General features: G+C 39.6%; 2 protein-coding genes across 2 annotated transcripts in view; both read left to right on the top strand.

Annotated features, from left to right (window-relative positions):
* Positions 1 to 12552, top strand: part of LOC132206808 (deleted in malignant brain tumors 1 protein-like) — a 33954-nt gene extending 21402 nt beyond the window's left edge. Inside the window, exons 9-10 of the mRNA XM_059641855.1 lie at positions 8750 to 8888; positions 12453 to 12552. Coding sequence (XP_059497838.1) covers positions 8750 to 8888; positions 12453 to 12552 — 239 coding nt within the window. The remainder of the gene's footprint in view (positions 1 to 8749; positions 8889 to 12452) is intronic.
* Positions 12553 to 12888: 336 nt separating this feature from the next.
* The window catches only part of LOC125448960 (deleted in malignant brain tumors 1 protein-like), a 61477-nt gene continuing 60667 nt past the window's right edge, over positions 12889 to 13698 (top strand). Inside the window, exon 1 of the mRNA XM_059641856.1 lies at positions 12889 to 12952. Coding sequence (XP_059497839.1) covers positions 12889 to 12952 — 64 coding nt within the window. The remainder of the gene's footprint in view (positions 12953 to 13698) is intronic.

Below are 13698 nucleotides of genomic sequence, written 5' to 3' on the forward strand. Positions count from 1 at the left end.
ACTGACTGTTGTTTCAGGCATTCTTTTCTTGAACGGTCCACAGTCAGCGTGGGAAATCGACGACTTGCGTTATTACATAACAAGCAGTACAAATCCAACCAGGCCAATTATTCTGTGAATTACATACTGTCAATCAGCATTATTATGACTGAAGGGATCATCAACAGTGCTGTCAAACACCACTTAAAAAGAAATGAATTGCCCACTGATGCATCGCCTGAGCTCCACAGGGCCCACTCAGCTGCCAATTAAACATCTAGAATACTGAACACTTCAGCATATCTTGCTCCATTGGTGAGGAAAGAGATAGAGTGATCAAATCCTCCCGAAAGATGGGATGGCTGCAGCTCCAACAAATTTCAAGAAGCAAAGCACAATTCAGGGCAAATCATCCTACTTAATTGGCGTCGCATCCACAAACAAGCACTGAATCCACGATCGACACTCAGTAGCAGCAGTGTGTGCTATTTTCAACTTATGCTGCAGAACTTCACCAAGCTTCAGACAAGGGTGCCAAACCCATGAACACTTCCATCCGCAGACTGAGGATAACAGGTAAACGTGAAAGCTGCAAGTTCTCTTCCATGAGAGCCATCATGCTGACTTGGAACAATGTTGCTTTCTTTCACATATGCTGTGTCAAATCCTGGAACACCCTCTTTCAAGACATTGTGGTCCCACCTACAGCAGAAGAATGACAGAGATTCAAGAAGTCAACTGACCACTACATTCTCAAGAGCAAGCAGTAATGGGCAGCAAGTGCTGGACAACACAGCGATGCCAATACCACATTATATATATGTATATACATTAGAAACTCTGATGTCTGCGAAATCCCGCACTGCATTCTGTTCCAACTGTTCTGACAAGCAAATAAAACAGAGTTCAAACTCCAAACTGGTCTGAATTTATCGCTGGTCTTCTTCTGTATTGCTGTATTCCATTTCAATGTAGCAGTTGGCAGAATGACGTGAGCTTAGATATGGATTCTCGTGGGCCAATGGTTTAAAAGGTTCAACTTTCATGTTTTACGTTCATGAGACCATTGATTACTGGATTGTGGGATTTGAGGAGAGGCAGTGAGTGATATGAAGCGAAACTGCGACATTAATTTGCAGGGCCTAGAAATAGATGAGAAAGCAACATGTGTCCGATTTCATTTTGAAAATGAACTGTTGTGTGGCCTTTAATCGACTGTCTTTACAATCCATCTCGTCACGTCATGTTATTTAGGTAAGGGAGTATGGCATCATGAGTAAGTCTTGTCCTCTTCTGAACATTGAGCAAGGATAATGTGTAGTAGATAAATCTTAACTGATTTCTGAATTGATTACCAAGGCACTGACATAAAGTCTGTTAGGAGCGTATAAAATGTTGGCTAGATTGGCAAATTTCAAATCACATTTTAAAAACAATGTCTGAATATAGCACTATTTTTGTCTGCACAAATGTTTTCGAGGGGACAGATTACAAGGAAATGATTTCCACAGGAAAGTCGAGTGAGCATGGAAAAGTGTCAGTTTTTGTTTTATTCATGAAAGCAAACATAAATTAAGAACCGGTTTGGCCAATTTTGGACCAGCAATACTGCTCCATCTTGAGTATGTTAGAGGAATGGGATGATATTAGAAAGGTGTTTCATCTTTCCTTTCTTGACTTGGCTGGCCTCAGTATGAAAGGTTTCGTCAAGGCGAAATTCTTAAATAGCAGCCAGGAGATCATTTTGTGTCAATAAGTGGAACATTCCACAAGTGAGAGTGCAGTTCTAATCCTAATACAATTGAATGAAAGTTCATGCGCGCTTATGTTTGAGCATTTTAGTTTTCGAGACCACAATGCTGTCAGGTTTAAACTAATTATGACAGAGGATTAGAATCTTGCTGTACTTAAGGTTCGAAAACCATATCAGAATAATTTCAATACAGTTAGCCCGGATCTGGCAATTGTGTGCTTGGAACAGCCAATTGATTGTACTCAAACCAGGAAATTATTGACTCGTGTGTTTCTCTCATATTGATGGGCAACTGCATAAGGTTCAGTACAAACGTGAATTTCAAGGAAACTCGAGAGAATAGGAAAGAAAAATGCAACAGAATATGTTAGAGACATGGAATGAAGGAAATGAAAGGCCTTTCAAAATGTAAAGGATGAGTTTTTGTTTGCATGTGTCTGTGGGAGGGGAGGTTGGTCAGTTTATGTGTGATCTGAAAAAGAAGAAAAAGAAAAGTCGACATGTGATGTATCTTTGGCTGATAGTATGAAGGAAACCATACCACTCAGATCCCCAGGCATTTTCCGAGTGTGTTAAGAGGGAGAGGGAAGAGTGTGGTCCACTGGAGGCCAACAGATCAAACTATGCCTCGAGATAGAGATGGGAGCTGAGTAACTGTTGTCTGTATTCATAACAGCGCAAATAATTGTAGGTGGCGATTTCTGTTAAAAAGGCGAGGCTGCAGAATGTCTTATGATCAATAAAGAAGAAGGATTTGTGAGAAAAAGCTGTGAGGAACACAGTGATTCACACTTGGAAGAGTAAGGACTGATTCGGCATCGTGAGCAGTGATTTATTGGAGAGATACAGAGAGAGAGAGACAGATAGATAGGTCGATAGAGAGAGAGAGAGAAATCCTGTATGATTAACTTCACAGAGTATTTTTGGAAACGGTGTTAAACATATTTTTGACAGAAGTGCTGTTAATATGTTTTACATGAACTTCAGCAAGGCATTTGTCGAGGTCCACATGGAAGGGTGATTTTAAAAAAAAACGCCCATGGGATCCATTGTTATTTGGAAATCTAAGATAAATATTGGCCTGCAAATGTGAGGCCAAGGCTGATAATGAATATTGACTGAATGGTTTGAAGCTGTTGACGAGAGGTGTGATGTGGACATCGGCGCTTGAATCCTTGTTGCTTGAAAGTGATGACCATTTGGATATGATTGTAGAAGGTATAACTATGACGTTTTCAGATGATGTGAAGAGCAGTGATGCTTTTGATTGTGAAGAGAATAGCCTCAGTCAATATTCTGCTGGTGATCAGTTGGACGATCAGGCAGAGCAATTGCAGGTGGAATTTAGCCTTGGGAAGTGAATGGTTGTGCATTTTTGGTGGCCTAAAAATGGAAGAGCACATGCAACCAATGATAATTCTCTTGGGAGTGCTGGGGAAACAGGTACTTCAGTGTACAGTACGTTGATTCCTCAAGATGTCAGCACAAGAAGGCAAATTAGTGAAGGCACACGGGAAGTTTACCTTCATTGCAGGAGATTCGGGAAAGTAGCAAAAAGTGAGATTTGTTACTTTATAAAACATTGTTTTGGAAAGATACAGCACACAGTTCCAGGAGTCAAAGTATTAGAGATACGTGATAGCTTTGGAGAGGGTGCAGGCGAGGCATAGTGCCATTTTCCATCAGAGAAAAGTGTCAGACGTGACCTGAGACTGGGTAGGAAGGGTTCACTTCTCCTAAGCAAGGAGGCTGAGAGGCGAACTCATTAAGTAGAACAGAATTACAAGCCACATTGACGGGGTGTCTGGGCAACTTGCCTGCACATGTTTAACATGAGAAACAAGTGGTTTAAAGGAGTTGTGAGGAAATTTAGCGTTGATCCAGAGGTTTCTGGAGATATATTTTACGGTCTGGTTGGAAGCAGTCACTCGCACAACATTTCAGAAGCTTCTGGTTATGGAATTAAAATGACAGGGAACAGTGAGATGTTAATGTGATAACATCCCATTGATTCCTGTGCTTCTAGAAATTAAAGTCTTTTATCTGCACTTGATTCCTGTGCAGAGACTTTAATTTATAGAAGTAAACGCTTATCTACCTACACATAGGTATGCAGACACTGCCCTGAAGCTTCCTGCCCAGCTAGGAGTTCAGGTTAAAGCTTTTGAGACTCCTTATCTTGTCACACATCGGTATGCAGGCACTGTCTGAAGCTTCCTGACTGAATTAAAATTAGAATCAAACTGCTTCAAATAGGGTTAGGTGGGGAAAATTTGTAAAGGAGTGAAACCTCTAAATCATGTAACATCTGTCGCTGACAGCGGGGCCAGGGCACTGAGTTTGTTCTAGCCAGACACACTGGCAACTTGAAATCAGAATCTGTCCCGAAGAACAACTCGAAATCGCCTCCTGCCATTAGCAGCTACTTCACGAACAATCGATACTATATCCTGGTGTTTTATGTTCTTGATGCAATACTTGTTCGGTATCTTGTCTTTGTCTGCTGTAGTAATTGTTTCATGAATCATGTCTTTTGTAAATTGTGAAATTGTTTTCTGTATCACGTCTTCTGTAAAGTATAAAAAGTGGGGACTGTCCGCTGCTCGGGGACAATTACTTGCAAGACTCTGCGCTCTGTGCCGGGATAAGTACAGTGATTCTCCACAGCTTGTACTCGCTTGGTAATAAAAGGATTTGTGTTTTTCTCAACAGGTCATTGTCTTGTTATTGCAGCAAGTCGGTGAGGGTCTCCGAAAACGAACTTGACAACAGTAGACAATGGATATCACGCTGGTAAATGTGTTTAATGCTGTTGGGCGTTTGTTAGGACGAACATCAATGATGGAAAGAAGGATCTGTGCCGATTGAGGATGCATGAAACCTTGGCGCATCTGTCCACACGTGTTCTTAAATACTTGTTGGTATTAGTCGCATTCACAAACCAAAACTCCAGTAAACTGTGTTAACTCTCCCTCTCCCCCCCTCTCTCTCTCTCTCTCTGCCCCTCTGTCTGTCTGTCTATCCATCCATCTAACTACCTGCCCACCTATCGACCTGGCTATCTATCCAAATGTTCAACTCTCTCTCTCTCTCTCGCTGTGTGTGTGTGTGTGTGTGTGTGTGTGTGTGTGTGTGTGTGTGTGTGTGTGTGTGTGTGTGTGTGTGTGTGTGTGTGTGTGTTTGTGTCTGGTTCTGCAATAATAGAGCAGCCTAATGGTACTCTGGACCATTACGTTTTCCCTTCAACTTACGTGGCCATCAATGTTTTCAAAGGCAGTCGCAGGTGATCGAGAATTCCACTGATTCACTTTTCCCTGAGCTAAGTACACTTTCGTTGCCCCTGGCCAAAATAACCGATCTCGTGATAACCCCCTCTTTTGTGGATCTCCTGACACAGGTTGAGATGAAATCTGCAGCTATATGGCCAGGCCTAACATAATCGAATATATTTCAATCGGATCCTCTCTGATTCTTCCAAATGCAATACATAACTCATCCCTTCTGTCATATAAAAGTACTGTACTAAATTAATTTCCTCTTGCACTGAAGCTTTTCTCCAATCAAGGCCAACTCACTCCTTGCCTTTTTTTTTATCTCATACATGCTGCGTTGGTTTCAATTACTGGTGGACAAGGTCGCTGGCATTACTTTGATCCTTTCTACTTCCCAATCTTTAAATATCGAAATAATACCAAAGTTTTCAAATCTATTTTCTTTTCCCTCCAAAGTCTATAATGTCACACTAATCATAAATAAACTGCATTTTCCGGATATTTGCTCGTCAACTCAATCTGTCTAGAAGGCCTTGGAGCCTCTTTGCATGATTCATATCAGAAAACCTGGCAATACAACATTTTTTCCCTTGTCTTTATCTTCAATGTACATTACGCATCGCAGTGGCCCTACAACGGTTTCTTTTGCAGCCAAATAGTCACCGCTTTCAACTGAAAATGCATGTTTTGTTTTTGTCAGTGAACTACTTCTCAATATTGATCAATAAAGTCCCTGCTTTTTCCGGGTTTAATTTTTTAACATCATCCTAACATAACAGATTTCATGGAAAACATTGCAACCTCTATTAACACGATGTGGAATAGTTTTTCTTTTCTTCCAAATTTAATATAATCAATATTACCTCGAAAACTGCGGCGTTCTCCAAAATGACTTCCCTCCAATAAATACATGCTCTCATTTTCTGATCACTGTTGAAACTTTTCAAGTTGCCTGTTATCACTTAACTTGCAGTTGACGCGAATGTTTACCTGATATCGCGTTGATTTCCATGAACTCTCTCCCACAGATAGCCTAATCCTCAACTTTTAAAACAGTTGTGTCACATTTTCCACACTCAGTCTCCTGGATATTCGCAGAATCTGTAATCTTTCGACTATCACACACCAAAGCATTGTCTGAAAATCTTTCTGCAAACTACAGTGCTGATACTTGCAAATTATTCGGCTCGAGGAACTGATGACCTTCAGTTTTCATTTATATGCAAGATGTATTCAAAGTAATGGCGACATGATTTCAAACTCTGGAAGGTTTATGGGGGAGGAAAATCAAAAGGATGCATGGGAATTCCAATATGAGGCAAATTTAATCTCTGTAGATTATATTGTATTGTAATGTCCATTAGGAACTGGGAAACCTGAGGCCCAAAACCACAGATATTTGAAATTGAACGAGATTGTACAGACGAAGACAGAGAACAATCATTTCATCTTGCACGTCAGTTGGTATGGAAATTCGATGAAATGGCCATGACTGGTAAAATAGAGAAAGGGATTTTGAGGGGAATCAGATCACCCAGGGGTTGGGGGAGGTTTCGAAACAATAAACTAAGTATAATGTCAGGTTTTTAGTGATCAATTTAAAGTAAATTGGAAAATTAGTTGAAGATTTAACATTTTCAGAAAGATAGAAAGACGAAATTCATAAGAAAATGTCAAAAATTCAGGCAGCATCTGTCGAGAGAAAAAGATAATTGATTTTGTGAATCTTAAATTAATATTTGCAACAGTGATAGTGTTTAAACTGTGAAAAGAACGACAATAGAAGCCAGTTTAACACATTGTGAGTAGGAAAAGAGCTAAAGGCAAAGGGACTGTTAGTTATGATGTAGGAGAGTAGTAAGAAGCAGAATTCCTGCTGTTGATTGGTGTGAAGAGATGAAAATGTGTCTTCTCTGCTGAGACCGATGCCGACAGGACAAAAATACTTAAAAGAGGAAGTGGGTAAATTGGTCCACAAAGGAAGGATAGAGAATTGCTCTGAAGATTTTGGAATCCATTTTGAATACTCAAGAGAGCAAAATGCAGAGTGTAAATTGAGAAGATTATTCTTTCTCTCAGTCGCTCTGTGCAACACTGAATTGCACAGTGTTTTTGAGCAATCGAACACCAACCGCCTCCTGTAGTTGTGTGATTCTATGATACGGATTCCGGAGTGGGAACTTGCTCCATAACAGCATCCGAAACGTCATTGATCTCGGAAGATGAGCTGGTGCTTGGAACTCAGTTTCATTGTATCCATTAATGGCCATATCACTTCTCATTGGGGGAGAAGACTAGAGATTAATTCACAGTGTGCACATCAAAATCTATTGGCTGATGGAGAGAAACACAGGTCTCTGTACAAACTGTGTTCAAGCAACTAATTCTTTCTCAAATCGAGGAGCCATTTGATGTGTTCACTGTTGCTCAGTATCTGTGAAACTTCACACAGCTAATGTTCAGTCAGATTTCACATTATACCAGCAGTTCGGGCAATGTTTGTAACCCTCTGGAACTTGCTTCTTCTGCAGCTATTAAACTGTGAGTTATGATCTATTGAATACGTTCCATTAACTATTAACAGGACAAGTATTACTGAGATACAAATGAGAATGCTATAATGATCAGACCATGCCAGAGAAAATATCGACATGAGTGGAATGAAAATTACCTTGCCTAATTTTTTTTCTCTGAACATTTAAACAACAGTTTGTGGGACTTAAGAGCTCCAAGCCTTTAGCTCGTCATTCCTTACACTTTGCTCATGTCTTATGTACAGCTCACAGATCTGAAACTGTACTCAGACAATTTGCATCGATTGGAAACTAAGACTGTCCCTGTTTGAACATCGTTTGTGCTGTGTTGAAACTTGCTGAAAAATATCCATCTGAAGTATTTGTCAAATTTGGAAGAGATTAACACAGAAAATTACTTTTGTTTAATTTTTAGAAATTTCATGTGACACTAATTTCGGATCAATATTTCAATATTAAAATTGCAAAAACTCAGTTTCGATAATGATGTATTTACAACGCAACTTTCATGTCCTCCGTGAAACAAAGGGCTGTTACACCAATTTAATATATTCTGTTGTTGAAGCACGTCTGCACTTTTGGAAACGTGACAGACATTCTTTTTTTCCTGAGGAAAAGTGTATAAATCATCGCCAAACAAGAACACAGTTAGCTGCTCTACTTCGAAAATCTGAAGGGTCATTGGACCCCAAAAGAAAGTTCTGCTCTGCTGTCGACAGACGCTGCCAGACCTATTAAGTTTTTCCAAGAATTCCAATTATTTTCTTTCTGATTTCCAGCATCCGCAGTACTTCGCCTGTTCTTTCCTTAGCTATTTTCTTATTTGGTCTGAATGTCTTCTTTTGATGATCACTGCCCAAACCAATATCCATAACGTCTTCTGTCAGAGCTTGAACGGTTGTTGCTGAAGGTCCAAAGCAATAATCGAGTTAGCGGCTTTTCTAAAAGATTTTATTTCTTTTGGTGAAGAATATACTTTATTCAAAACATGATGAGACACAGCATACACAGTGACTGAAACAGTTCTGCTCTCTAGACTAGTGCATGTAGCAACAAACAATAATTGGAGTTTGACACTGTCCAGCAACAACGCAATGCCATCTCTTCCCTGTACAATTTTTGACATATATTAGAGTCATCAGATTGTACAATTTAACACTTAGCAGAGAAAAGTCTGACAGTGTTAAGTCTCTATTGAATCTTTATGGTAGCCAGTCTAAACTTTACTGTGACCCTCAGCATGAATACATTGGCTTTGAACTATACCAGTCTGAAACGCGAGTTTGAGGTAAACCTCCTGCTCTGGAAGACCAAGAGTTTTCAGATAGACCAAAGAGCGCCTTTGACCGAGTTGGTGGTCCTCCACGTGTAGATGATGTTTTTGTCCATCTGTGCTGTTGGCGAACAGACTGGATAGCACAGAATCCTGTGCCACGTTGCTGCTTGTAACCAAGCCACAACTTGCAAACGTCACCTTTCCCTACACTTTCGTTTCAATACCATATTCCAAAATGATATGTGTGACAGTTTCTACCACTGCCAAATCGTGAACCCCCTCCACAATCCTCAGATATGTGTGCAAACTCTCAACAGGACTGAGCTTTTCATTCAGCTTTACCGCTGGAAATCGGTGAGAAAGCTATTGAGTTTTTGATTCAGGGACAAGACTGCTGCAAATTGAGACAAGATAACAATAATATCATTTTGCTGACAATGTTACCGCTTTGACAATTTAAATGCATTTTCATGACTTTACTATTTTATGTTGAAAATTGTGCTAAACGTAGGTTTTGAAGTGATTCAGATGGGTATTCAAGGCAGTTGACTGACTTTGCATTGTTTTCATTACTTTACATTTGCTAGATTAATCAATTAAGGCAAGCAAATAACAAAGCAACTCTCAATATTGCTCAGTAAATTTAAACGGCCGGAAGGATTTTCTCTTATATTCAGGTGTACTGGATTTTAGGGCAGCAGTGAATTCACTTTATGTAAAACACAAGTCAATACTGTGTCTCGAATCGGTTGAAATTCAAGTCACATGCTGACAATTCATTCTGATTTTGTCCTTATAGCATTAGTCACTTCATCAAGGCGGGATATAGTTCACAGAAATCTCAATTGAAGACGCTTGTTCTGCGTTCAGTATTTGTGTAATCATGTTGATGCAAAACTAATATTTTGCAATAGATAATGGTTCATGCCATACGTTTGATCAAACATGACCTTGAAATATATATATATATATCACTGAGATATCCAGTCTGATTCATTTGCTTAATTTATTCTGAATAATAAATCAGTTGTGGCATCAATGAATATTGAAACATTAATCCACCGAATATATTTCTATTTTGTTCAAAAATATGGGAATGTATTGTCTAGCAATGTTCTTGAAAATCCAAGTCTCGTGGTGGTAATCTGTATTCATGAACCAATGCATTCTGCTCAGGTTACAGAAGTATAGAATATTGTTCAAGTACCGGTTGAGGAACAACGTTGTCATTCCAATTAGGATGTGGGCCTGTTGGTGCTGATTCCATTCTCAGTGCACATTTAGTCATTGCTTTGAGATCAGTTTTGTTAGGTATTGTGAAGGAGTTTAGCTGAGGTGCTGCAGTTCACTCGGATCGTACTACTTCTAGCGAGTGAACTTAGGCAGTGAATGCTTTAAGTTATTAAGTTAATGTAAACAGTGTATTTGAATACAATTCCTTTGTGCCACTTGCCGTCGAGCTTCGAAAAGCATGTTTCTCGTCAACGCACTGATCTAAGTGTCAAACATGTTTTCATAGACCTGAATTGTGCAAAGCTGACAGTAACCAATCTTTAGGAGTCACAAGTTGTGTTACACAGAAAATCCACCACTTATTCTCCACTTCTCGCAAAAGAATGATATCCCAGTTCGATTTGGTTTTCTAAATGCAATGTTACAGTGTGTCAATCGTGTTCTTGTGAATGTAAATATTCATTTTGTGTTAAATTTGGTTTGACGATCTCTTTAAAAATTCACTCCTATTTCCAAAACGTCACGAATTATGCAGTGCGATATGAAGTCTTCAATCTCATTCTGTTTCTCACTATTTAAAACCTGTCTGTAATTGCTTTAATTAATACCTATCAACAGCAGTTAAATTGCTCCAGCTCAGGGGAATGGGCCTCGAGTTGATCCTTTTTGCATTTATCCGTGATAATTCTGTGTGTATGAAATAATGAAGTCTTGAATCCTAATTCTGCGCATTATTTACATGAGGAAAACCTGAGTGATGAAGTCCCTATTTCAGGAATGAAAAGTCTGGGTTATAGTTCCTAGTGTGTTCAGGTATTATTGAAGCGCAGTGTTTGGTCAAACAATTTACACTGCATCTACTACTACAGTGATACTTACAGTGACTGCATTTTATATCCAGAAGACGAAATTTAAATCATTTCATGTGAATTTTAGTTGTAAAAGCGCCTGCAGGAACTTCGTGCACTTTGTTTGAAGGTCTGTTTCACAGTTGAGAAATTTGAATACAGTATAATTTTTTAATAAATTTTATGAACTGTTTGTTTTATGAAGAACGGGAAGTTTTGTATTGACGGATGAGATAATATTTGTGATGCGACAAAGAAATCAGCAAATCACTTTAACATAACGACATAGAAGCTAATAGATGGAGGAGGCATTTTTTCACCATCATAAACGACTGTTCAACTCAAAAGTCTAATCCTGCTTTGACCCAATCACATCTGATCCTTTTTGCCGCAAATGCGATATCTAATCGACTCTTGAATACATGCAACACTTTGACATTAACTAATTCCTGCAGGAATGAATTCCACAGGCTCACCACTCTTCGTCTGAAGAAAAGTTAACTGATCTCTGTCCCAGATTGTCCACTCCGAATTACTATACTGTGACACATGGTTGTGGACATACCCTCTATTGGATACATCCTCCAGCATCTGCCCTCTTCACACTTGTTGCAGTTTTATAAGCCTGTGTGAGATTCCCCAGCATTCATCTTGACTGCAGTGGAAACAATCCCAACATCGTCAATCTCTATTCATGGGTCAGACCCACCATCCCAAGAATCAGCCTTGAAAACATTTGTTGCACTCTGTTGAGATTAAGAACATACTTTCTTAGTAAAGAGACCAAAACAACACACAGCATTCAGGGAATGGTTTCACCAAGGCCCCATGAAACTGGGGCGTGCTTTAATTTGAAATCTTCCAGGTTCAATTAGAAGCAGAACTGGCTGGGAACCGATATAGATGCGGAGGTTGGTCAGAATAATGTTTAGTTTGCGATCCTTTGAGAGAGCAACAGCGTTTACTTCGAATTCTGAAAATGATTAAATGTCTGACAGAGATTAATCGTTCAAATGAATGGCTATTCCCGAAATGGCCCTCTCATTTCACAGCGGGAATTGAGAGGAAGAAGCAGAGAGAACTCAAAGGATTTGACAGAGAAAGAAAAGAACCTAGAATTTGGATTTATTGTACATTATTTTTTTCATACATCGGCCATGCAATTTTTTTTCAAGTCTTAAAAGCCTTAAAGGGATTGGTGTGTCTTATCTGATAAAAATGCTCTCACAGTCGACAATATACAATGTGATGATTAGTAGCTCCATTCCTTACGTTAAAGAAATATTATACTGAATGTTAAGAGGATTGTATAAACCGTGAATTTTCAAGATGCATAGGCCACTCCTAGATTCACCTCGTACTGAAGCCATGGATAACTGACTTCATAATCCACTGATGTTCTTTTAAACATTTTTTAAAATCTCCTGTGAGGAAACTGATGGGAGAAGAATGACCGCAAGCAATGTTCAACTCATTTTTTGACAGTTGCTGTGACTTTCATCATATCCTATCACGAGTTAATTATTGACTAAATAACATTGTTATTGTTTATTTCAGTGTTGTTGATCAAGCAAAAATATTAGTCGACTTCAGGCGTTTAATGGGGACTGCTTTCTTTGACCGCTGGGAATTGAAATGTTCTGCGCAGGGACCCTAACAATGTTCACTTGGTCAACAGTGCAGCACCAAGCAGAACAGTTAGCAGCTTTGAGTGGCATTCTCACTGCCAACCAATGGCTCCTAAAACTCTCAACAACATTCCAAAAACAGTGTGTTGTCTCTCTGCCCGTCGGTGTGCAAACAATTTTTAAAATTTCGGTCAAAGAATGACAATATCTGATCTCCTCAGAAATTGCATTTCCTGGACTATAATCATCACATGTAATGGTGACTTCACATTTCCGGTTCCCAATTATTTCGCGAAGTAATAAAAATTCTCCCCAAAGTCTGTTTCATCTGTTTAATTTAACACAACCTGTTATTATGATCGCTAATGGTTTATTTATCGTTCCCCTATCTTTCAGGCAGACGCGTCTACTCTCAAGCCAACAGTACAGGTAAGTGCACGTAACTTTCATATGGAGTGGAATCCCTATTTGCTGATGTATCTGTTCAAACACCAGCTTCTGCTGGTAATGTCCATACTTTAATGTGAATGTAGTGACCAGCTGATTGTGCAGAACAGAAGAGGGATGCATGGCTTTTGAATGTCTCTAATTCCAAATTCCCTGTCATGTCCGGATTCATCATCCACCCACTTTGCTGTCCTCAGACCGAGAGACAATGAACGGAGAGACTGTGAAGAAATAGTTGGACATACAGAGCTACTGTGGAAACAGTAGTGAATTTTTTTCACTCACGAGTGAGCAATGACATCGTGCTCACTTCATCATGCGCCCCTCAATACTTCTGTCTGTGATAGACGAAAGTACAGTTTCCTTTTCTGGTGTCATCAGGCGGGGCCTATGTGTCTTTTCGCCACTCAGCGCTGAGCAACATGAACAGCAGCCCGGGATAGCCTCGCCCCTCTTGGCGTTCCTGTATTTAAAATAATTTCTGAGCACTTGCTTGTTTGGGCGCAGCCTGAACAATATTCAAGAGTTTCAAACACAATTCAGGGAAAAGCAGCCCACCCAATTGGCACTACATTCAGAGACATCCACTTGCTGCCACCACCGATGCTCAGTAGCACCAACGTGTACCATTCACATGACACATAACGAAATTCTCCTGGATGACAACTTCCAAACCGTCATTTTCAGAGTGATATTTTGAAGGAGTGCATTTGTACAATCTCCTCACC

This window comes from Stegostoma tigrinum, chromosome 43 (genome assembly GCF_030684315.1).
Source record: "Stegostoma tigrinum isolate sSteTig4 chromosome 43, sSteTig4.hap1, whole genome shotgun sequence".
Classification (NCBI taxonomy): domain Eukaryota; kingdom Metazoa; phylum Chordata; class Chondrichthyes; order Orectolobiformes; family Stegostomatidae; genus Stegostoma; species Stegostoma tigrinum.